The following is a 25,852-nucleotide window of genomic DNA, read 5'->3' as shown; positions in this document are numbered from 1 at the left end:
CTGCTAATTAGTTTAGGTAGAGGTTTACCATTTTATTGATTTTAAAGAATCAGTTTTTGGTTTTCATTTTTTCTTTTTTCTCTTTCATTGATTTTTTTAGCGAGAGAGATAGAGACAGAGAGAGACACAGAGGGAGGGACAGATAGGGACCGACAGGCAGGAAGGGAGAGAGAAGAAAAGCAGCAATTCTTCATGTGGCACCTTAGCTGTTCATTGATTGCTTTCTTATATGTGCCTTGACAGGGGGAGGGATGGGCTACAGCAGAGCAAATGACCCCTTCCTCAAGCCAGTGACCTTGGGCTCCAAGCCAGCGACCTTTGAGCTCAAACTGGTGAGCCCGTGCTCAAGCTGAATGAGCCCACACTCCCCACACTCAAGCCAGTGATCTTGGGGCATCAAACTTGGATCCTCTGCATCCCAGTCCTATGCTCTATTCATTGCGCCACCGCCTGGTCAGGCTGATTTCTGCTTTGATATTTATTATTTCCTTTTGCTTACTTTGGCTTTAATTTTTCTTTTTCTAAGTTTCTTTAGGTGTAGCTAATATTATTTATTTGAACATTTCTTCTTTTTTAATACAGTCATTAAGTGTTAAAAGTTTAGAGTTTTTTTCTGTAGCTCTTTTCTCTCTGGCATTTTACCCTATGAACTCTAGCTGCCTTGGTCTCACTGAACAACCACTACCATGGTCTTTAAATTATCTCAAAACAATAGCTGTTGGGCAGTAATGGGGCTCACCTTGTTATTTTTTTCATCTCTCATGAATCACTGTCCATTGCTTAATGTTTTGTGTCTTCAAAACCATTTTCAATATATTTTTTGTGTGTATATTTTTGGGGTTGTTGGAGTGTGGAGGGCAACTCCAACTGATGTTATTCTTAGTTAAGTGGTAAAACTTAACTAAGAGCCAGAAAGAAATCTTGAATAACTGTAGAGGGAACACTTTCCTAGACCTAATATTATAAAGATGTCAGTTTCTTATCATTTATATATTTAATCCAATCTCAGTAAAAACCACAACACAGTTTCTTTTTAAAACCTTTTATAAATTGTTAGGTTTTCTGGAAATATAAATAGGAAACAAAATATTAAAGTTTTTTGGGCCTGACCTGTGGTAGCTCAGTGGATAAAGCATCAACCTGGAATGCTGAAGTCATCAGTTCGAAACCTGATCAAGGCACATATGGGAGTTGATGCTTCCTGCTCCTCCTCCCTTCTCTCTCTCTCTCTTTCTCTTTCTCCTCTCTAAAATGATTAAGTGAAGCCTTAAAAAAAGTGTTTCTTGTAATAAATTAAGATGGGCCATGGAAGAATCATAACACTAGAGATACTATTAAAATATATCAATTGCATTAAATACTACTAAATGTAATATAAAACTAAAATAATTCAAATAGTGAAACAGAATAAAAAGTTCAGCAATTGACCATGTGTATTGTATGTATTCTTGTTATTTGTGTGTATATACATATATGGTCAATTCTCATTATGCACAGATTTTGTATTTGTGAACTATCCTACTTAATAAAACTTATTTGTAACCCAAAATCAGTACACTGTACTTTTGTAGGCATGCACAGAGCTGTGAGAAATTTGGGTCCCTCAAAGCCTTTGTTTCAGGCTGAGGTGTCAAACAAGTTGACACTCTGCATTCTTTCATTTCTTATGTTGTAATCAAGTGTCCTTTTTGCATGCCATATTTTTTGCATTTTGGTGCTTTATGTTGGCAATTTTGCTCTTGAGAATGGCTGCCAAGCATAGTAACAGTAATAACCATAAAAGTTTAAAAGTGGGCAAATTGGCCCTTGCCAGGTAGCTCATTTGATTAGAGCGTTGTCCCAATACACAGGTTCAGTCTCCAGTCGGGACACATACAAGAATCAGCGAATGAATGCATAAATAAGTGGAACAACAAAGAGATGTTTTTCTCTCTCTTTCTCTTCTCCTTCCTTTCTCTCTCAAATCAGTTAATAGAAAAACACTTCGTATAAAAATTAGGGGATTAGGGAACATGCAGATATTCTATTACTTTCGGCCTTTTGTATAGTGCATTTTCACCAATAAAATAAAAATTGATTTTGCATCTCATTTGCATAATCAAACAACTTTCTTTGACTTGTCATTTGCTTTTCTGATGTTCTTGTTTAATAAAAAAATCAGCCCCTGGCCGGTTGGCTCAGTGGTAGAGCGTCGGCCTGGCATGCAGAAGTCCCAGGTTCGATTCCTGGCCAGGGTACACAGGAGAAGCACCCATCTGCTTCTCCACCCCTCCCCCTCTTCTTCCTCTCTCTCTCTTCCCCTCCTGCAGCCGAGGCTCCATTGGAGCAAAGATGGCCCGGGTGCTGGGGATGGCTCCTTGGCCTCTGCCCAAGGCACTAGAGTGGCTCTGGTTGCAACAGAACGACGTCCCGGAGGGGCAGAGCATCGCCCCCTGGTGGGCAGAGCGTCGCCCCTGGTGGGCGTGCCGAGTGGATCCCGGTCGGGCGCATGCGGGAGTCTGTCTGACTGTCTCTCCCCAGAGAGACAAATAATAGTTTACAGCTTCAGAAAAATACACACACACACACACACACACACACAAATCAAATGCTTTTTTTTATCGCTTCATATTCATTTTGAAATATTCCCTAATTTTTGTGAGCAGTATAAAAAAGTGAGTAAATTGTATGGATATGAATTGCCTTAACACTAGAAAGCTAAAGGAAAATAACATGTAAATATCAGTAATAGAGTAGAGAACAACTTTCCAATTTAAAAGCATTGAAGAAAGAAGAAAAATGATAAGGGAAGAATATTGATTGGCTTTGACTGTACAAGAATTTAAGTTTCTGAATATTAACTACTAAAACAAAATTATAAGGGAAATATGGGGTAATTAGCAGCATCTGTATTAAAGGATAAAAATCTTTAAATAGTTTAAACCAGTAAGAAAAAGATAATTTGAAAAATTAGTAAAGAACATGAGTAGATGGTTTTTTTAAAAGAGCAATGATAGCCTATAAAGAGCTATTAGAAATGTTCAATCTCATTAATAATCAAAGGAATGAAAATTAATACAGTAAAATGATGTTTGCCCATTCATTTTGAGAAATTTTAATACTCAACATTTCTTAGTTAGGGTACAGGGAGATGGAGCTCTCATAAATTGTAGTTTACATATTTACCCAGTTTCTTTCTTTTTTTTTTCCTTTGTATTTTTCCAAAGTTAGAAGCCGGGAGGCAGACAGACTCCCACATGCGCCTAACTGGGATCCACCTGGCATGCTCACCAGGGGTGATGCTCTGCCCATCTGGGGCGTCGCTTCTTTGCGGCTGGAGCCATTCTAGCACCTGAAGTGGAGACCATTGAGCTGTCCTCAGTGCCCGGACCAATTTTGCTCCAATGGAGCCTTGGCTGTGGGAGGGGAAGAGAGACACAGAGGAAGGAGAGGGGGGGAGGGGGGGGAGAAGCAGATGGGTCCTTCTCCTGTGTGCCCTGACTGGGAATCGAACCTGAGACATCCACATGCTGGGCTGATGCTGTACTGCTGAGCCTACCAGCCTGGGCCATTTAGCCAGTTTCTTGATTGCAACTTAGCAAATAATTGTATAGTACATGACATGGTAATCATCTGAGCCAACTGCTAGCAATACAATAAAGAATAAGGTAAACAAGCCCTGCCCTCATGAGACTTTCATGCTCACTGATACTATAGATAAGAGAATAAATTGTTAAAGTACCGTATATTAAATAGATTATTAGAAATAGTTTGAGTTATTTATGTGGACACATAAGAAAGCTATCTATCTCAGATATTGGGTAGTACTGATAAGGGAAAAGTTTCCAGAGGAAGTTGTCTTTTGACACAGCAATTAATGCTTCTTGCAGTTTGTCCAGAAGAGACTTAATCAAAGATAATGATCCCAATATATACTACAGCCAGAAATTAGAAACAGTATAACTCTAACAATAGAAGGTTGATTAAATGACTTACAGTATAGCAGTGTAATGTAATATGTCCTATGGAGCTTTTCAATTTCATTACTTATTACCAGTAAGTGGAGATTGTAAACAGCCATGAATGGTAAGTATAGTGTTGATCTATGTCAATTATAAAATGATATGAAATGCAAGGCATGCAGAAAGATCTTTGATGACTCCCAGTGGAGTAAGTGATATTTGAAATTCGGCAGTCATAGCTCATACCCTGGTTGAAGGACTTGAGATTTGTTGTCCATTAAAGTAGAAGTTAATTATTCAGGAGTACCACTTTGAGATTGTAACTTGAAGGTACAGTTTGAGGTTTCTATAGTCACATTTGTTGTATCGGAACAGCGAGAAACAAACGTCTTGCCACACAATCAGCCAAATTAGGGAGTCTTGAATCAACTAGCTGTGCGACCACACAGGGACTTAAGTTGTTCAAATCAATGCAGCCTCGACTGCAGTTTGGAATTAGGTTTTATAGGCAGAATTACATACTGATTGAGGAATGGGGAGGAGAGAAAGCATAGCAGTAAAACAGAACAGTGAACAAGCTTCTTATAATGTTTATCTATAGGGTTAATTCAGGGAGAAACATTCTGAGAACACCTGCAACTTTGCAAAGCTAGCCCAAGGCCACAGTCTGGGAAACCAGCCTCAAGGCCAGGAATAGGGAGTCTTTTCAGAAAAAGTAAGTTCTGCTAAAAGTCTCTTTGTTTTAGAAAAAGTAAGTTTTGCCAAAAATTATTCATGTTAAGAGCCTTTCTTTTCTATACTTCACATTGACACCTGAAAGGGTTCAGTAACCTACCACACTTTTCACCATGTCTTACCATTATTTCTACTCTTCTAAGGCAGATGTGGTTCAACTTCCGTATTCAACTACTGTTGGTCCACAGGGAAAAGAAATTCATATGATGCAACTTTGTTTCTTATAAAGGTATATGTGTATTCTGCTACATATCTACATCAGTGAATTAAAATGTTTTAATAAGAGGTCTTAAGGGCTTACTATCCAACTTCTATATGTTTGGCACTTTTAAACATATTTCAAACTTCTAATTTAAAAATTCATAGAATATTTCAGCTCAGAGAAAGTCACTTAGGTTTTTAGTGTGATGGAGGAACATGGCTCATTTTGACATGGAAAGCCTAATGGATTTTATTTTCTCTTCACAGAAAATACTTTTCATATATAAAATGATAAATTTAATTTTTTGTTACTGAGTGTATATGAAACAGTTCAGAGCAATTTTATTTCTCCTTATAGGTCTCAATATATTAATGATGCATACCAGGAAGTACTGGATCTACTACTGCCATTAAATCTTGAGGTGATTGTTGAGCGAAATTTATCCTGGGAGTGGTACCAGGAAGTTCCTTGTTTCAATGTAAATGCTCAGCTAAAGCCCATGGAGGTAATGTTTTAGATACTTATTGAATCCTCTTTTGTTGGTTAAAAAATACTGCTGGGGGGACATAAGACATTTAGGGTGGAGAACTTACATAGTTATTATCTTTGTCAAAATTGAAGCAGTAGCTATATTGACCTAGAATTCATTGAATGTTTTACATTTAATCATTCAACAAATATTTGAATGCCTACTGTATGTTAGGCCCTGTACTAGTATTGGAACTACAGTGGCAAAGAAGCTATAACCTTGTCTCTTGCTTTGTGGGTTTACCAGTCTGATGCAGGGGTTGGTGGTGTTGGTAGTTTAGAGGCATCACAGATAGTAAAAAAGTACCATAGGTACATTATTAAAATAGTTTTAAATTGTGGCAAATTCTGTGAAATAAAGAAATACTAGAATGCCAACAGTAGTCCGCTGGCTATAATAATATAGAACTTAGTGGAGCGGTCTAGTCTAGAAATAGTGATTTTGAAGTCATCAGCATATACGTATAGTATTTAAAGCCATGAGTATGTGAAAAGTAACCTAGAGAAAGTCCTAGAAGAATGGAGAGGCTAAAGATGAAAATTGCAAGTATGTCAAAACCTTAGCTATAACTTTACCTCCCTGTTGGTTGATACTGCTTCACAGATCTCTAATGTAAATATCGTCAAGTTCATATTTTTCCCTGTTGATTGGATAGAAGTTAAAACTATATCAAATGCTTTGCTAAAGTGTGAAGTGCTGAAAGGTTTCTCTTCCCAGCCTTCACTTCTAGTTTCCTTTTCTATTTCTTCCAATAAAAAATGTGTTCAAAAAGAGAACATAATTATTTTATAGATTTAAGATTTTTTTTTATTTTATTTTTTCATTTTTCTGAAGATGGAAACGGGGAGAGACAGTCAGACAGACTCCCGCATGCGCCCGGCCGGGATCCACCCGGCACGCCCACCATGGGGCGACGCTCTGCCCACCAGGGGGCGATGCTCTGCCCATCCTGGGCGTCGCCATGTTGCGACCAGAGCCACTCTAGCGCCTGAGGCAGAGGCCACAGAGCCATCCCCAGCGCCCGGGCCATCTTTGCTCCAATGGAGCCCTGGCTGCGGGAGGGGAAGAGAGAGACAGAGAGGAAAGCGCGGCGGAGGGGTGGAGAAGCAAATGGGCGCTTCTCCTGTGTGCCCTGGCCGGGAATCAAACCCGGGTCCTCCGCATGCTAGGAGATTTAAGATTTTTAACTGAAAAGTATTTAAGTCCCTGGCCAGGTGTCTCAGTGGATAGAATGTCGGCCTGGCATGTAGACATCCTGAGTTTGATACTGGATCAGGGCACATATAAGAAACGACCAGTAGCTTCTCTTTGCCTCCCTCTCCCCCTTCTCTCCTTCTCCTCCTTTTCTCCCTCTTCTCTTCTCACAGCCAGTGGCTCGATTGGTTCGAGCGTTGGCCCTGGGTGCTGAGAATAGCTTGATTGATTTGAGCATTGGTCCTAGATGAGCATTGCTGGGTGGATCCCAGTTGGGGTGCATGTGGGAGTCTGTCTATTTCCCCTCCTCTCACTTAAAAAAAAGTGTATTTAAAATTTAAAACATAATCTTAACTGAAAGAAAAATTTTAAATTCTTAGTGTATAGGATCATGTGAACTTCTTAACTTATAGATAAAAAGTGACCTCTAAAGACAAATATTGGAAGTCTCTTTATACTGGTAAGACAGTAGATAAGTAACTTATAAAACTTTATAAATAGCATGCTGGCAATCCTCTTCCCACTGGTCATAGTCATTAGGCAGATTTATATGGGGTGATGGGACACCATTTTCCTTCACTCTTCCCCGGGAGAACCCACGTAGGATGTTCAGGTGATGTTGCAGATCATCTGCAAATGCTTGGCTGCCTTCTGGGGTGGATGAAATTGGGCTTTCCCTTACCCTGATTTACATGAATAGTTAGCAGTTATTATAGCTTACCCTTTGGTCAACATATTTGACCCCTCCTGGACATCATCATGCTCTGCATCAGAGAGAAACTGGAATCCACTAGTCTAATGCATCTGGACTAAGTGCTGCAGCTTGTCATTTCTGACTTGTCAGATATTTGGGGATAGCACACACAGCCTGTCCTGACATGTGGGAGCCACAGAGCAACAGTGTGGGGTCCTTATAGTTTTTCCAACTTTCTGCACTGAGCTGTTGACAAGAGGGAAGAGTGGTAATTAATACCAAGGTTTGACAGGCATTCAATATACATGTACTAATTGAAAGATATTGGTTTAGAAGTTGTAATGTTAAATTTCAGTTTATAAATTATATGAACATGCTGTTTTGCAATGATTATAGCATATTAGTCACAACATAAATGTCATGAATAAATTAAAAAGTTTTTAAAACCTAAGTAGTGGATATATATTAATAAAGCAACACTAAGTAGTACGAATAAGGTACAAATGGACTTAATCATAAAACACTTGATTAGTATACAGGCATATCTTGTTTTATTGTGCTTCACATATTTTGCATTTTTATACAAACAGAATGGCAAACCTGCTTCAAGCTACAAATCTTTTTGTACCATTTTCCCCAACAATGATTGCTTACTTTGTGTCACATTTTAGTCATTCTCTCAATGTTTCAAGCTTCTCTATTATTATTATATTTGTTATGGTGATCTGTGGGCTGTGATTTTTGATCTTACTATTCTATTGTTCTAGGCACCACGAACCACACCATGTAAGATGGCAAACTAAATAGATAAATGTTTTATCTGTTCTGACTCCTCAACCAACTGGCTCCTAGTTGGGCTGTTTGCTCTCTCTTTTCCTTCTTTGGGCCTTTTATTCCTTGAGACACAATAATATTGAAGATCGGCCAATTAATAATCCTACAGTGGCCTCTGAGTCATTGGTTTTTAACCACTGGTTTGTGAAGCTTATAGAGTCTGTTGGGTCTGTAATCTTCATACAGCATCAAAGTGGTTAACATTTTTGCAAACTGGAATTTCTGGCAGACTGGCTTTGGTCTGCAGACCAGAGATTTAAAACTACTGCTCTAAGTGTTCAAATGAAAGGACAAGTTCTACCTCTCTCACTTCATATCAAAAGCTAGAAATGATTAAGATCAGTGAGTCAGAAGACAAAATAGGCTAAAAGCAAGACCTCGTGCAACAAACAGCCAAGTTGTGAACACAAAGGAACCCTCTTGCAGGAACTTAATAGTGAACTCCAGTGAGCACATGAAAGATAAAAGTGAGACAGCCTTTTTGCGGATATGGAGAAAGTGTCAGTGGTCTAGATAGAAAATTAAACCAGGAACAGCTTCTCTTAAGCTAAATTGTGCTCCAAAACAAGGCCCTAGCTCTCTTCAGTTCCCTGAAGTTGAGGAAGCTGCAGAAGAAAAGTTTGAAGTTAGCAGGGATTGGTTTCTGAAATTAAGGAAAGAAGCTGTCTTCATAACATGAAAGTATAAGGTAAAGCAGTAGATGTTGCTGTAGAAGCTTCAGCAAGGTATTGAGAAGATCTAGTTAAGATATTTAATGAGGAAAGTGGTTACATTAAACAGCAGATTTTCAATGTAGAGGAAACAATCTACAAACAAACTTTAATAGCGAGAGAGAAGTCTGTACCTAGTCTTAAAGCATCAAAGGATAGGCTGACTCTTTTGTTAGAAGCTAATGCAGCTGGTGACTTTAAGTTGAAGTCATTGCTTATTCATATACTATTCTGATTACCTAGGGCCTTTAAGAATTACGCTAGATCTACTTTGCCTGTGCTCTATAAATGGAACAACAAAACCTGACTAAAACACATCTGTTTACAATATGGTTTACTGAATATTTTCAGCCCACTTTTGAGACCTGTTCAGATAAAAAAAGATTCCTTGCAAAATATCACTCATTGACAATGCATATTGCTACCCAGGTACTTGATAGTGAGGTACAAGATTAATATTGTTTTTATGCCTACTAGTACAACATTCATTCTGCAGCCCATAGATCATGGAGTAACTTTGACTTTCAAGTCTTATTATTTATGAAATACATTTTGGCCCTGGCTGGTTGGCTCAGTGATAGAATGTTGGCCTGGCATGTGGATGTCCTGGGTTCTATTCCTGGTTAGGGCACACAGGAGAAGTACCCATCTGCTTCTCTATCCCACACTCTCTTGCCTCTCTCTCTTTCTCTCTTCCTCTCTCTTCCCCTCCTGCAGCCATGGCTTACTGTGGTTGTCTGGAATCAAACCCACAATATATGCAAGATATGCCTGTATCATCTTCACATTGCAGTTAAAGGAAGCCTGATGAAAATGAGATTGTTAATTTTTGTGGTATTTAAATATTTCCCTTGAGTTGATTAAATATATCAGTTTAAAACTCATAGGTCTTTTTATTTTTTGCATAATGGCTTCTGTATTAGTGTTCTCCAGAGAAATAAAACAAATAAGATATATGCATTTTTGTGTGTACTTGACGTGAGTGCATTAGACTTCTTTCTTTTTCTTTAATCTTTTTTTCTATGTGAGAGGAGAGATAGGCAGACTCCCGCATGTGCCCCAACTGTGATCCATTTGGCAACCCCTGTCTGGGGCCAATGATCTAGTACCAAGCTATTTTTAGTGCCTGAGGCTGACATGCTTAGACCAACTGAGCTACCTTAGAGCCCAGGGCCATCCTTGATTCTGAGCCACTGGCTTCGGGAGGGGAAGAGGGAGAGTAGGGGGAAAAGGAGGCATAGAGAAGTAAATGGTTGTTGTGTGCCTTGACCAGGGATCGAACCTGGAATGTCCATATGCTGGGCCAACACTCTATCCACAGAGCCACTGGCCAGGGCCATAGACTGACTTCTTGAAGACTTGATTTTAGCCTCTTCCTGATGCTAAGGTTGAAGTACAGGAGGGGTTAAATATGTGGTCTGCCGAGGTGGCCTATAACATCTGCTAGCTAATAAGTGGGTCATGTAGAGATAGACCCAATTTCAGTCTACTGGGTCTGCCTCAGAAGGCAGCTGGGCATTTTAGATGGTCTGCAGCATTGTATATATGGGGGGTATGTAAAACACAAGTATAATATTTGACCAAATATCTAGATACCATGACCCAGAAATGACATAAAATTAACCATTACAGCTTTTAAGACAGGTCCTGCACTGGTGATTTTAAGCTAAATTCCCAACACAGGGTTTTTAGTTACTATGTTAAGTAAATTAAGTGCTCGAAAGCATAATACTAAACCATTTACATCTCAAACTTTTATAAAATCAGGATTATATTCTTTATACCTAGGACTTATGAAGTTTAAATAAAGTAATTCATGTAAAACACATTATGAACTGTTTTCATTATACAAATATTTTTATTATAAATTGAGCTGCTTATTAACCAAAAAAAAAGACAAAGTAGCTAGATGAATACTTACACATGTAAATTTATTTTAAAGTTTTAAAATTACTAGTTGATTAGTACAATTGTAACAAGCATAGTTCATCATTTATAGCTTTATCAGTACTGGCATCTAATTTAGCTCTGTATTTCACAAGGTACTGAAGATCGCATGGTCATTTAAGACTGAGTATTCAGTTAGTAGAAGTATCTAATGTGTTAACAAGTTGGTTTTATAGATGATTGTAATAAAGCAATTTTATTGTATAAGAATTTTTTACTACATGAAATAGTAATATTAAAATAAGCAAATCTTATTTTTTTTAACAGTTCATTCTTAGTCAAGAAGATATAACAACTATTTTTAAAACTTTATATGGTAACATATGGTATGAACACGATAATAGTGTCTCACCAGCAAGAATAAAAAATCAAAGTAGTGTTACTAGTGGAATTACTAGTTCTTCGCATCATTCAGGAGGTATGTTTTTGACCTTAAATTCATTCCTCGTCCACACCCCCCACCTTTCTACTTTCCTCAATTCTCTATTTCTAGTTTTGGGTAAAATAGGATTTATAAATATTTTAAATTATCTAATCCCATTCAGGTATCTCTTTTAGTCATTTCATTGATTTTTTTAAATTCAAAATTCTTAGTCCTGTTGTAATAAAATTCCATAGTATTTATTCTTGTTACCCCAACTTCTCTCTAGGTCCTTTATTTCAGTTTTTCTCCCCTTACCCCGTCTCCTCCCTTATGCCTAGTGTAGCATCTATCCCAGATGGGATATTTTATATTGATATTAGAGTATAAAAATATTAGAGGTATCAAGAAAGAATGAACACTAATAAATTATGTATTTCAACAAATATTTGGAGGATAGATGGAAGGAACAGAGCAAGGGAATCGCAACTCAGAAAGGCCAGGCAGCCAGTGCTGGCTCTAATTTGCTATGTGGAACCTGACTGGGTTCTAAGTTTAGCACCAGCACAGAGAGGGAATTTGGTTCAGTAGGCCTGCTGGGATGATTTTACTTCACAGGAACAAGTTCTCATTCTGTTATTGGGAGATCCCCAAACCTACCTGTCTTAAAGTGCAGCCTACTAGTTCATAAGATCCACTCTTACAAAGCCCTGAGATTTTTACAGAGCTTTTTCATTCAAAGAGAAGCCTAACACACAAACAACCCTATATATCTAACATTATAGGAGACAACACCCTTACTTGCCAGACTAACCAACCCAGTCCTTGACTCTTAAATTGTTATGGACAGATAAGAAAATCGCAAGAACCTAAGCATGAATGAAACCAACATAAACAATTAGTAACTGGAATCAGATTTATCAACAACAAAACTGGATGGGATGGAATGGATGGGTTATAAAAGATAATGGAGCTATGTAATAAAATTTCTAAGGAAAAATACTTTGAAGTTAGGTTTCTGTATATGGCCAAATCCTCATCCAAATGTGAAAACATAGTAATTCTCAGCTTTTTAGTCCCACAAAGTTTACTTACTTAATACCCATTCCTCAATTAATTAGTTTTGAAATATATTCTAGCAAAACAAAACATGGGAAAGGAGATAATATGGGATCCAAAAACACTGAGCCTACCCAGGAGCACACTGAAAAGGAATCCCAACATTTTCTGTTACTGGGATCTAGGATAAAAAGTACTTTATTTTCATTAAAGAGGGATTCATAGTACTTTAAGAAAAAAAGTGGAAGTATGTCTCAAAGAAGAAAAATAGCATACTTTCCCTAAAATATGTAGAATAAGGAATTAATTTCAGCAATTTCCACCCTATCCATGAGGAGTACTTTCCAGAATTGAGGGTGGATGCCTGAAATTGGGTCGAACTGAATGCTCTCTATATTATGACTTTTCCTAAGTATACATACCTATGATAAAGTTTACTTTATAAATTAGGCCCAATAAGTGAATAACAACAATTAATAATAAAGAACAATTATAACAATAGACTGTAGAAAAGTTATGTGAATGGCTCTGAGGCTATTATTATGTAAAGTAAGGGTTACTTGAACACAAATCTGTGATACCACAACAGTTGATCTGATAACTGAGAGGGCTTTTTATTTAGTAACAGGCAGGTAGCATATACAGAGTGAACATCCTGCACAAAAGGTTGATTTCACAACCTAGCCAAGATGGAGTGGGGACGGCATAAGATTTTATCATGCTGCTCAGAATGTTGCACAATTAAAAACTTATGAATTATTTCTGAATTTTCCAATAAATACTTTCAGACCTTGGTAGACCGTGTATAACTGAAACCACAGAAAGTGGAAGGGTAGATAGGGTAGGACTACTGTAGCTACCTTACATAAGTGATATAGGAAGGAAGACGTTTTCTGTTCCTCAGAAGGGAGAAATCTTCACAGTAGTCTGATGCAGAAGTGAAGTAAATTTTGCATGATTTTGAGGCATTGTTAGAAAGTGAAAAGAGATTCTTTTTTTTTTTGAGGGATGTACTAGTTGTAGTAGCAGAGGGAGAACTATAATAAACTATTAGTCTCTTCACTGAAAATTATTACACAGCCATAGTTAAACATGGAAGACTTACTCTGTAACTAAGAATGTAAATATTATTAGCCATGTTAACACAGTTATAAAGACTTAAGTGACCAAAACTGGACAGAGGAAAGTGAGACAATAGAGGAAATGGTAAAGAAAATAGTGGGGAGTGCAAAGATAATGTCAAAATGGGTGGAATGAAAAATAGACATTTAAATATATTATTATTTTAATCATTGTCTTCTAGAAATTTTTACTCATACACCAAAGTAGAAGGAATAAGGTATTGGACCCACATGTACCAATTACCCAATCTTAATAATTAATATCATGTGGCTGCTTTATTGCTACTATAACTTCCCCTCTTCTTCTATTCCCACTTAATTTAATTATTCTGTTAAATCTATTTCAAGGCTGTTTTAATGAGTTCTGTCTTTCATTTTTTCTTTTATCTAATAACTTTAATTTTTCCAAGGAACAACTGTAGTGACAGCTGCTGTGGTAGAAGTACATTCACATGCCTCTCAAGTTAAGACAACACTAAATATGAGTTTCAGAACTGATTACCTCACCATGATACTATATAGTCCAGGTCCTGAACAGGTAAGTTGAGAGAAAAAAGAAAATATATTTTTTACTTGAATGTTTATTAAAATAGCAATTATTAATATTTCATGTATATTTTGGAATATCTGTTTCTATAAAAAATAATTATTGATATTTTCACTTTAATAATAAAATAACTTTAACCAGTTCTTTTTTAAAATGAGTTATCTTTCCTGTAGCCAGTGAGGTAAAAAAATAAATTTTTAAAGTCAGTATATTTTTTGGTCTTTCATTAGTGAGCCCTTTGGAGATAGAGAATGTGGAAGTTCATATCTTAAAAAATGCATTTGTATTTATGTTTTTGTGTAAAATTTGGGTTGATTTTCTCTTCCACAGACTTCCTTTACAGATGTTCGTGATCCTTCTCTGAAACTTGCTGAATTTAAGTTGGAGAATATAATAAGTACTTTAAAAATGTATACCGATGAATCAACATTTTGTGCCTTCTCATTAAAAAACTGTATTTTAGATGATAAAAGGCCTCATGTCAAGAAGGCTACTCCTAGGTAATAGTGTTCTGAATTTTGCTTGAGAAAGGATTAACATATTGTATAAAACTTATTCCCAAAGTTGCATGTTTATTTTCTGGATACATTCTTAAGATCTTTAGAGCTTCAGTTCAGTTGAGTAATTAATGGTTTAGTCAATATTAAAATGTCTTAGTTTTAAGAAATGTGCTCTTCTTACTGAATGGTTGAAAGATTGCATAAATTGGTATAATTTTTTAATCTGTATTATCTAAATTATTTTAAATCCATTCAAATTGTAAATGGAAATACATTAAAGTTTGAGAGGAAAACTATGCTGAGATTCAAAATTCTGATAGTTCTTAAAGACACACTTTCTCATTTATAAAACAGTTACGCTCCAGAAGTTTGTAAGAATATTATTTGGAGTATTTTTGAGATATTCCCATGAGAATGATTTCAGATGCTGGTTGGCTGTCAGTGAAAGGGATAAGAGATCTTGTTTTTTATTGGTATATTTGGTTATTTGTAAGATACTCATAGAAATTGCTCATTGTATTTTTTCAGAATGATAGGATTGACAGTTGGATTTGACAAGAAGGACATGATGGATGTAAAGTATAAGAGAGTCAGAGATGGTTGGGTGACTGATGTAGTCCTTCAAGAAACATATATTTGTGCAAGTGTGGAATTTCTGCTGACAGTTGCAAATGTCTTTTTTGAGGCCTACACCACAGGCACTGCTGTAGAAACCAATGTTCAAGCATGGACCGCTAAGGAAGGAGGTTAGTCATTAACTAAAATATTTAATATCTGTGTTATTGAAGTGCTGCAATAGCACTTACCTTGATTACTTTTCTAGATCAGCAATTTTCAACCGGTGTGCCTCAGGAATCTTTATAACATGCAGTACCTGACTAGTATTTAGTCAGGGCACTGACCTATTTTCCTTTAAATTGTCAAAAAAAAAAAAAAAGATAACAGCCAACAACAATCACTGTTTAGTGTTAATTACGGTAATCAAAATTCTTTCTTTTTTTAAATTTTTTGTCTGATCTACAAAAAATATATTTTTGGTGTGCTACAGAATTTTAGTAGTTTATGTGTTTTTTGAGATGAAATGATTGAAAATCACTGTTCTAGTTGGTGAGATTAATGAATTAATAAATTAAAATCTTTAGTTGTCAAGAAGAAAATGTGTTTTGTACTGGGATGTACAATTATTTTTCAAGGTGTTGAATATATATATATATTTGAGTTCTATATTAGAATAAATAGTTGAACTTCTTTGTAGACAGTAATTTTAAAGAATTTGTTGGTAGAAAACCAGCAGGATGAAATAATGAACCAACCACTCCTTTTTATTATTAAATATAATTCTTTAACTGAAAGTACTCTTACTTTTGTTTTATTTGTAGTATTCTATTATCTTTTTTTTTTTTCGTGACAGAAAGAGAGAGTCAGAGAGAGGGACAGATAGAGACAAACAGAAAGGAAGGGAAGAGATGAGAAGCATTAATTCTTTGTTGCTGCCTCTTTAGTTGTTCATTGATTGCTTTCTTATATGCACCTTGGCCTGGAGGCTATAAGAGAGTAAGTGACCCCTTGCTCAAGCCAGTGACTTTGGAGTTCAAGTCAGCGACCTTTGGGCTCAAGCCAGTGACCATGGGGTCATGTCTATGATCCCACACTCAAGCAAGAGAACCCATGCTCAGGCTGGTGAGCCCACGCTCAAGCCTGCGACCTCAGGGTTTCGAACCTGGGTCCTCTGTGTCCCAGTTCAAAGCTCTTATCTACTGTGCCACCATCTGGTCAGGCAGTTTTCTACTATCTTTCACATATTTCATTTACTGTGGAATAGTGGAAAGAGTGTCAAGTTGAGAGTTAGAAACTGGATTAGTTTTCATCTCTGCTGTTACATAGTGGAGATTTTTTCCACATTTTTAAATGTACTTATGGGTATAGTTTCTTCAAATCTTACTATAAGAAAGTTGTTACAGATTCCTTTGGGATCTAAGATTCCTTTATTTTACCTTTTACTTAGAATAAAAATAATATTTTCCCATAAATAATAAATTTTTTGGAAATGTGTACAACAAAGATTTAAAATATTTTAAATTCATTTATTTTTATTTTTATTTTAGTACCTGCACAGGAACAAGATAAATGGGAAATTAATATTCTTATTAAAAATCCTGAAATTGTGTTTGTGGCTGATATGACAAGAAATGATGCTCCTGCCTTAGTTATTACAACACAATGTGAAATTTGTTGGAAGGGTGACCTTGAAAACAATACATTGACTGCAGTTATTAAAGATCTCCAAATGAGAGCATGTCCATTTCTTCCAGACAAGAGAAAAGACAAAATAACTACTGTGAGTTGACTGTTTTAACAGGAAAGACGTGGGAGTGTATTTCAGGATAAAGGAAATGTGGAAATGTGGGTTCCAGAGAGCACTAGTTCACACCCCACATCTAAACCACATGCCAATGTCTGTACTCATAATAGTCTTTTATTTTCTTGTTATTGAGCGGTGCTCATCTTGGGACAGTCTTTCCAACAACACAATAGTGTTTGTAAAGTTTGGAATTTATAGTGTAGTCTTCTGTAGATGTTGGATAGCTTAGATTGCTTCTTTGAAGGGGAAGCAGGAGCAGCAGGAAAATAATGCATCAGCAGTGCAAATCATATAAAATGGGAGCCGGATGGTGAGATTTAGAGAGTATAAAGAAAAAAATTAAATTGCACTGCAATTACAGTGGATGTAGTTGGATACAATAAAAATAATACTAGTAGGAAAATAATTCTATTTAAGATATGTTTCTGTGTCTTTAAATTGATCTGTATGGGCTGTATTATGGACAGCTTGACTATAATGTAGTTTTGTCATTAACACATTGGACTGGCTGCATTTTAAATCCTAGGTAACTTAATTAGACTTGAAACTATGGGAGTTGGATGAGGAGTAAATCATATATTCATATTTAATTTTGGAAGGGGCTAGAAAAAAAGTCGATTAAAAAAATTCAATTTAGAAATTATTATATGTATTTATAATAGTGTTTTTTGCCTTCCTAAGATGAAGAGATAACACAGATTTTATGTTGAAAAATCTTGGATTATGGATTTTAATGTGGTTATAATTTCCTGTCCTTGAATTTTCAAGAAATAGTATGTTTATATTTAAGTCACATACTAGTTTTTCTTGCTGATATATCAGAATAATGGTAAATTTTAATGTGATTTCTTTGGAGAAGTTAGGCATATTATTGGAAACTAGAGGAATGGCTTGATATATAGTCCAAAAAACTTTGCAAAATTGTGTCTTATACAATTATATATAAAACAGAACTTGTAGTCTAAGATTTCCAAGCTGACTAATTTGAAGGTGGTGCCTGGTTTCCTACTCTTTATAGTAAAATGCTAGAGCAGGGAGAGAAATTGTGGGGAAAACGGTTAAACAAAAAGAACAAAGACTTGAAGGTTTTGATAATTCTTAACCTTCCAAATTACATAAGATGTTAAAAGCCAAAATTGGATGTCACAGTGTAGCATAGAGAAAAGCCTGTGTAATTATAGAACTTTTTGCTAAACTTCAGATAAAAAATTCAGCATTCAGTCATACAGAAGGCCCTTTGAAGAGAGAAGTTTGTGTTTCTTTCATGTATCTTTTCCTTTAAACCAGAGGAACTGTAGGAATCATAATGGTGTTACCCCTCAGCTATCTCAACAGGAGTCCATGATTATCTTAAAAAGATCTGTGGATGTGGCTTTTGCCTAAAACAGTGGTTCTCAACCTTTCTAATGCCGTGACCCTGCAATATAGTTCCTCATGTTGCGGTGACCCCAAACCAAAAAATAATTTTGGTGGCTACTTCATAACTGTAATTTTGCTACAGTTATGATTCGGAATGTAAATGCCTGATATGCATTATGCATTTTCTGATGGCTTTAGACAACCCCGCCGGGGTCGTGACCCACAGGTTGAGAACTGCTGGATTAAAACCTCATGGAATATACAGAAAAGACTTAAGGGTCTTGAGAAAATTATTTTAGCAGAAACACCAGCAACAGGGACTGAGAGGGATGGGGAGTACTAAATGAGAAGAGTCTCTTGAGCGCCCACCACTCTACTGGCAGGAATCAGGATGACAAAACTCTGCTGCAAAATAACAAGACAAAACAAAACAAAAAAAACAACTACTCAGCTGCAAATTTGTGCTACCTTTTATAAAGAACAAAGAATGATGACTCAGGGTTGAGCTGAGAGCCACTGAAAATTGTTAGTAGGCTTTGAAACCTAATCAAGAAACTCACTTACCTGGTTGCTTTTCAGAATTGCTTTGGACCAGTGGCTCCTTTTTACCTTCCATTTTTCCCACTTGAATGGGAATATCTGTAATTGTTATCCTGTGTTTTCCCACCATTCTATTTTGGGAATGGTGGGAGCAGGTAACTAATCTTAGTTTTACAATTCCATAAAAGAAAGAGAAATAAGTGTCCTAGAAGCTAGTACTAATTTAATTTTAGATTTTGAGCTGGTAAGAGATAGGTGAGTTTTTGGATTTTTGAATCAGTGAAATATATAGATGAGATAGATGTGTGATGCGATGTAGACTTAATGTGATTTTGGACTTTGGGCTATAATGGGATGAGACTTAGTAACCTTAGGAGGTTGTGAATATATTTTGTGTTTGGAAGGAGTATGAGTCACTGGACACTAGAGGGAAGAATTCTGCTTACTACAGGTGGGGAAAAATAATTTATAATTACATTAAGGATTATTTAGTAAACCTAATAATGTATTTATAATTTTTCCATCTCATCTTTTGTAGCTTTTTCTATATAATTTATATTTCATTGTAATTTTATAATGGAAAAAATACCATGGTAAAGTTTTTATTTTAGTAAAATAAAATATGTAACACAAGTTTTAATATATTTATATATTTAAGCATATTTAAGAAATTCTTTTACTATCTTATTACTATTGCTAATATTGATTCTTGCTATTATAAATAATGAGTAAGAAAAGAGGACAAATAAGTGTGTTGTTGAGTCACTTATTTTTCAACAGTTTTGACAAACTTGTTTATTTAACATAGTTATTACTAGGAAAATTTTCAAATAAAAATGTTTTAAGAACATTGGTAATTTAGTGGTATTCATTATTCTCTCTTAGGTTTTGCAGCCCTGTGACTTATTCTATCAAGCTACTCAGATAGGTAGAAATCCACAAGTGATTGATATATCAGTAAAATCTCTGACATTAAAGGTAAGTTAAAATGTAGTATCATTTAGAGTTTTTGTAAATTTAAAAAAAATTAATGAAAACTAGAAATAAGGAATTATAGGCTCTGGCCTATAATTGCTTATTTTTAATTCTCTGTTGGTTAGAGTTTTGTTCTGATATGCCAAGGATGAAGCTTCAATACCTGGTCAGGGCACATACAAGAATTAACCAGTGAATGCAAAAATAAATGGAACAACAATTTAGTGTTTCTTTCTCTCTCCTTCCACTCTCTCGAAATTCAATAATTAAACTTTAAAAAGTAATTTAAAACTAAACTAGAAATAAGCAATTATTATACCAAGTTATTAATTGTTAAATAAAAAGGAAGCTGTTTTAGGCACTGGCCGGTTGGCTCAGTGGTAGAGCATCAGCCTGGCATGCAGGAGTCCCGGGTTCGATTCCCAGCCAGGGCACACAGGAGAAGCGCCCATCTGCTTCTCCACCCCTTCCCCTCTCCTTCCTCTCTGTCTCTCTCTTCCCCTCCCGCAGCCAAGGCTCCATTGGAGCAAAGTTGGCCCGGGCGCTGAGGATGGCTCTGTGGCCTCTGCCTTAGGCGCTAGAATGGCTCTGGTTGCAACAGAGCGACGCCCCAGATGGGCAGAGCATTGCCCCCTGGTGGGTGTGCTGGGTGGATCTCGGTCGGGCACATGTGGGAGTCTGTCTGACTGCCTCCTCGTTTCCAACTTCAGAAAAATTACCTCCCCCCCTAAAAAAAGCTGTTTTAAAAATATTTTTATGGCACATTACTTAATAAAATGATAGTATTTAATATACATTTTTGTAACAAATGTTATGTAGTACATATTTTATTATTGGCATTTGACTGCTTCTGTGGTTAACATCTAACATCCCTATAATATGTATAGTTGAAAATTTATACTTGCTCAGTTTCATAGCAATAAGATTCATGTAATTATCTTAATTGAAATTAGTTATGATAATCAAAAAATTTTGTAGGCTGTGAATTGTATTTGCTATTTTATGGTAGTAATATTATTTCAACATTAATTACTCATGTTCCTTCAGCAAATACATTTTAATTTTTTGAAGTACTATGTGTTTTTAAAAGTGCTATGAGCAGATCTTTATATTAGTTCAATTTTTTTTCTCTTAGGTTTCACCAGTGATCATAAATACTGTGATTACCATAACTTCAGCACTTTATACAACTAAGGAAAACATCCCACAAGAAACCACTTCTTCTACAGCACATTTATGGGAAAAGAAGGATACGAAGAATTTAAAAATGTGGTTTCTTGAAGAGCCAAATGAAGTTCAAAACATAGCTCCCACAGCTGAATTAGTACCCCATGGAGAGATAATAAAAATGAACATTGATTCTATATTTATAGTTCTTGAGGCTGGAATTGGCCATAGAACAGTCCCTATGCTTTTGGCAAAGTCACATTTTTCAGGAGAAGGCAAAAACTGGAGTTCCCTCATAAATCTCCACTGTCAGCTTGAGCTAGAAGTAAGCATATTTTTCTGATTTTATAACAAATAATGCTAAATATGGAATATTTTGAGAATCTTATTTAAATATTTAAATTAAGCACATTACAAATATGTTAGCTTATAAAACTTTTGGAAGAAATTTTATAAATGTATGGCCTTTGATAAAGTTTTATGTGTACAGGAGGTCCTCATTTAATGTTACTGATAGGTTCTGTGACTTTAAGCAGAAAGACATATAACCAAACCAGTAGGCTAGTTGATATAAACTAGAGTTAAATTCCTAGAACATCAGTGTTATAATAAAAAAATGTTATTTGAGAACCTGCTGTATATTACCTTTAGACTTTATATCCATATTAAGTTGATATTTCAATTGGTTTGATCAACTTACATGTGATATATTAATAGAGTGTTGTTCACTAGATTGAAAATTCTTATCTTTAAGATTCAAATTGAATACCCTTTTTTCATTTAAAAGAAAAATTATTTCTGAATTTCTTCTAAAAGAATAGTATAAAGGATTACAAGGCTAGGCTTTTTACTTTTACATAATGCAGATTTTTAGTGAGAATCCACTAAGATCTTTCAATTTTTCGTGAGAGTGCTTTATATAAGAAGTATTTGCTTTGAACCAACATATGTTGTTTCCGTGTTTTCACTACCCCTCGTCTGGCTGTGCTACTTCTCCTATACGGAAACATGCTACATGCTATTCATTAGTTTCCTGCACACACTCCTTCAGTGCTTTCCTCACTTGGTTAACACCATAGTTTAGTTTTCATAATTTAATCCAGGTAAAACTCTCATTTTATCATCTTTCCTTGACTTCCAGGCCAGACTAAACATACAAAACTGTGTGTGTCTATCATATATTATTGACTTTTTTTCTTATTTATTATTGACATTTTTTAACTTTTCAAAAGCCTTTAAAGGCAAATAACATAGGATTCAATGAGTGTTTATTTATTTGAATTCTCTGAACTTCCCGGACACCCTAGATAAAATCCTCTGCAAAATATACAGAATTCTAGTCAGAATTTGAACATCTGTAATGTACTAAGTCTCAACCTCTATTTATATATAACTATAACAATACAAATAATATAGCAGCTTATAAATCTCCATATATTTTGATAAAAGGTAGATTATTAGATCAGTTTACACTAGACATAAACTCCATAATTTAAACTACAGTACCTCTGGGGGTGGAAAATTATTTTAGCAAATAATAGAATGCCTTATTAAAAAATTAAAATTTTTCTTTATAGGTGCATTATTACAATGAAATGTTTGGTGTCTGGGAACCTTTGCTGGAACCCTTAGAAATTGATCAGACTGAGAATTTTAGACCATGGAATCTTGGAATCAAGGTATATTTGAAGTTGTAAAATTTTCAGTGTCTGTCTGAAGAAGACACAGTTTTCAACTTCATTCTAATGTGTGAGAGAACTGATAGCAGAGAGGGTCTTCACTAAATTAATAGTACCTTCAGTATTGAGGAGGTGAGGTGCAATTCTGACGGCAGGGACCCCATTCATATTAGAATGCCACTTGTATCTTGTAGGTTGTTATTTATTCTGAGTTTTCTTTGTCTTCTGAAGGATGTGTAAATGGAAGAGAATATGTTATTTGTTTGAAATATGTTGTGAATTTAGATAATGATAAGAATCAAGACCTTTAGTTGGATAAAATTGTGCTTCTGAAGCAAGAGGCTACATGTTTCCTCCCTAATGCAAATTCAGTCAATCTGCAGATAGGTGTTCAGTTGTTTAAAGCCAATGAAAGTAACAACAAAGGTGACTAGCTTGGCATGTCCAGCTTTTTGTATTAGATCACTATATTTGATTTTTCACGTATTTCAAATAAAGGACTTTGGTAAAAGAACTTATGTGGTGGTTTTTAGGTTGGAGTATACATGGGCACTAGATCTGTGAATCCTAAAAAGATGTAGATGGCATTGTTTCTCATGAGTTCTGGGTTCTAGTGACACTGCTTTGCAGCTATTGTTGGACTTGTTAAGTCCCTGATTTTCTGCTCTTTATTTATAGCATGACCAATAAACTAAATGACTTTTCTTGTTCTGAATTGTCATGTGCTATAAATGATATGCTTTTCGTTTTCGTTCTGAGGCCGCATGCATTTAGTAATTTGGATATTTTTTTTCCTTTCTAAAATGTACCTGTCATTTTAGTATCAATGAGGATGAGAAGAATTTTTCCTATTATACTGCTCTGTGCTATGTGACCTTAGTTGGCTGAAGTCCAAGTAATTCCAATAAGGCAGTGGAGCTGATAAAATTTTTGCTCTTTCTAATGTTACTGGGATTTGTCGAAAGTTTTTCCTTTTCAAAATGAGTTATGTTGTGCTTGTAGGAACACATTTTCCTCATATTTCTATAATTTATATATCATTTTAGATGAAAAAGAAAGCAAAACAGGCCATTGTTGAGTCAGAGTCTGAAGAAGAAAATTACAAAATTCCAGAATATAAAACTGTCATCAGTTTCTATTCAAAAGACCAACTAAACATTACATTATCCAAATGTGGTCTTGTAATGTTAAATAATTTGGTCAAGGTAAGAAAAGACATTTGAAATTTTAAATGTGCTGTACTAGTCTGTATTAACCACTTTTCTTGAATAAAAAAAATTATTCACATAGTTACTTGCCATATGTTTATTAGTGTTCTGCTTGTCATTTAGTATCCCCATTTCATTTTACTTTACTAATGATAATTCTTCCTTATTAGGCATTTACAGAAGCTGCCACTGGATCTTCAGCTGCTTTCATAAGGGATCTAGCACCATTTATGATTTTCAATTCTCTTGGACTTACTATCACTATTTCACCAAGTGATTCTTTTAGTGTACTCAACGTTCCAATGGCAAAGTCCTATGTATTGAAAAACGAGGAGAGTTTAAGTATGGATTATGTCCGAACAAAAGACAATGATCATTTCAATGCAATGACCAGCCTAAGCAGCAAACTTTTCTTCATTCTTCTTAGTGAGTAACAAATTACCTTCCTGGGCTTTTTTATTTCTTTTGTTATATTTTACATATCATTTTACTCACTTATGATATCTTACAAGTTTTTTATCTCCTTCCTAGTAAGTTTGGAATTTTGTTTCTTCCCTTACAATGCTTTGGTTGCTTTTGTTCCTAAGTGTTATGAAACTTTTTTGTATAGTTTTGTATGCCATATTCTAACTTTCTTTATTCACCACTTTATTTAGAGTGGGGTAATTTGCTGCTTTACGTTATTGAGAGGGAAAATACTAGATCATATTCTTACTCAGCTTTTACAGACCATAGCTATTGGTGGGTGGTGTTTTAACCACATTTGGTAATAACTCATTGATATTCCACCAGTGTAGCTGAATAAATTCAAAATAAGGTTTGAATTTATGGAAATGGCAAAGTATAATGGTTTGGGGGGTTGTAAATGTTTTTTATGTTATGCTTATTGAGGTGAAAAATTTTTTTGTCCTCTCTGCTTCTCAGAAGCTTTTCATTTTCTTGAGGAGTAAAAGTAAATAATTCTTAAATTGTCATCATACAGTATATACTTATTGTGAAGTTAAATAGTCCCAGAGCCTCACCCACACCACTTTCTGATACTTTGATATTTAAATAGTTATTTGAAATGTTAATTAGACATTGGTTAGGAGTGCGAAAACAGATAGCTAGTGCTTTCGCCTAGCCAGGAAATGATGCACAGTAGTGGCAATGTTTCAGATCTTATCTGACCTTGTCAGTGAATTGTTCTCATCAGTTTTGCCTCTTATTTGTTCTTGAACTAACATTTTTATGGAATGAGATAAGGGAATTGATGTAGATAACAATTCTCCCCCAATAGATGCAATATACGCATTTATATTTGTAAGGTGACCAACTTTTTTACAATAAAAAGGAGGACAAAAATAAATTGAGAAAAACAATATCGTAAATAAAAGAAACATTTTATTCATTGCAACAATAATACACTAACAGCGGTTCTCAAACTTTTTGAAGTAAGGGTGCATTTAAAATTCTACAAATGATTGTAGGCACACTATATACAAATTTCTGAGAAATATGTTATAATAATTAAGTCAAATATTAAAGAAAAAAGTATAAAGTCCAAGTGTGCTTTTACAGTAAACAAAATAAATACAACAAAATTAAATTTATTCTGACATTAAAAAACATTTTTATGTTACATTTTTAGAGTTATGCTTTTTAGAATTCATAAGAAAAAGGGTTAAAAAATAAAACAAAAAACTTATCTCTCTCTCTCTCTCTCTCTATATATATATATATATAGAGAGAGAGAGATAGATAGATAGATACATTCTTAGTAAGATTTAGTAAATTCGGCAGGTCTCGGCGTGAATGTCTTTAGTTTTTTCATTCTGTGTTTATGAGAAACATGAGCCTGATGTGTCCTAGCAATTTTTTCATTGTTTAGACATATATTTGAAGGCAAACTCTCATTTCCTTGTCAATACATTGAAGAATTCCTCTCTTTTTACTCTTTTTCTTTTTCTGAAGTTGGAAACGGGGAGGCAGTCAGACAGACTCCCACATGCGCCCGACCAGGATCCACCCAGCATGCCCACCAGGGGGCAATGCTCCGCCCATCTGGGATGTTGCTCTGTTGCAACCAGAGCCATTCTAGCGCCTGAGGCAGAGGCCACAAAGCCATCCTCAGCACCCGGGCCAACTTTACTCCAATGGAGCCTTGGCTGCGGGAGGAGAAGAGAGAGACAGAGAGGAAGGAGAGGGG

At 35.5% G+C, this 25,852-nt stretch overlaps 1 protein-coding gene across 5 annotated transcripts in view; it reads left to right on the top strand.

Annotated features, from left to right (window-relative positions):
- The window catches only part of VPS13A (vacuolar protein sorting 13 homolog A), a 244,743-nt gene that overhangs the window by 125,106 nt on the left and 93,785 nt on the right, over window positions 1-25,852 (top strand). For all 5 annotated transcript variants that reach the window (XM_066367951.1, XM_066367950.1, XM_066367953.1 and 2 more), the window contains exons 34-44: window positions 5,236-5,383; window positions 11,054-11,204; window positions 13,738-13,865; window positions 14,205-14,374; window positions 14,903-15,120; window positions 16,480-16,712; window positions 19,521-19,613; window positions 20,746-21,102; window positions 22,355-22,456; window positions 23,503-23,661; window positions 23,835-24,090. In XM_066367951.1, coding sequence (XP_066224048.1) covers window positions 5,236-5,383; window positions 11,054-11,204; window positions 13,738-13,865; window positions 14,205-14,374; window positions 14,903-15,120; window positions 16,480-16,712; window positions 19,521-19,613; window positions 20,746-21,102; window positions 22,355-22,456; window positions 23,503-23,661; window positions 23,835-24,090 — 2,015 coding nt within the window. The remainder of the gene's footprint in view (window positions 1-5,235; window positions 5,384-11,053; window positions 11,205-13,737; window positions 13,866-14,204; window positions 14,375-14,902; window positions 15,121-16,479; window positions 16,713-19,520; window positions 19,614-20,745; window positions 21,103-22,354; window positions 22,457-23,502; window positions 23,662-23,834; window positions 24,091-25,852) is intronic.

The sequence above is a fragment of the Saccopteryx leptura genome, chromosome 2, assembly GCF_036850995.1.
Source record: "Saccopteryx leptura isolate mSacLep1 chromosome 2, mSacLep1_pri_phased_curated, whole genome shotgun sequence".
Classification (NCBI taxonomy): Eukaryota; Metazoa; Chordata; class Mammalia; order Chiroptera; family Emballonuridae; genus Saccopteryx; species Saccopteryx leptura.
Note: the sequence above shows the minus strand (reverse complement) of the source record. Positions and strands in the feature narration are given on the sequence as shown.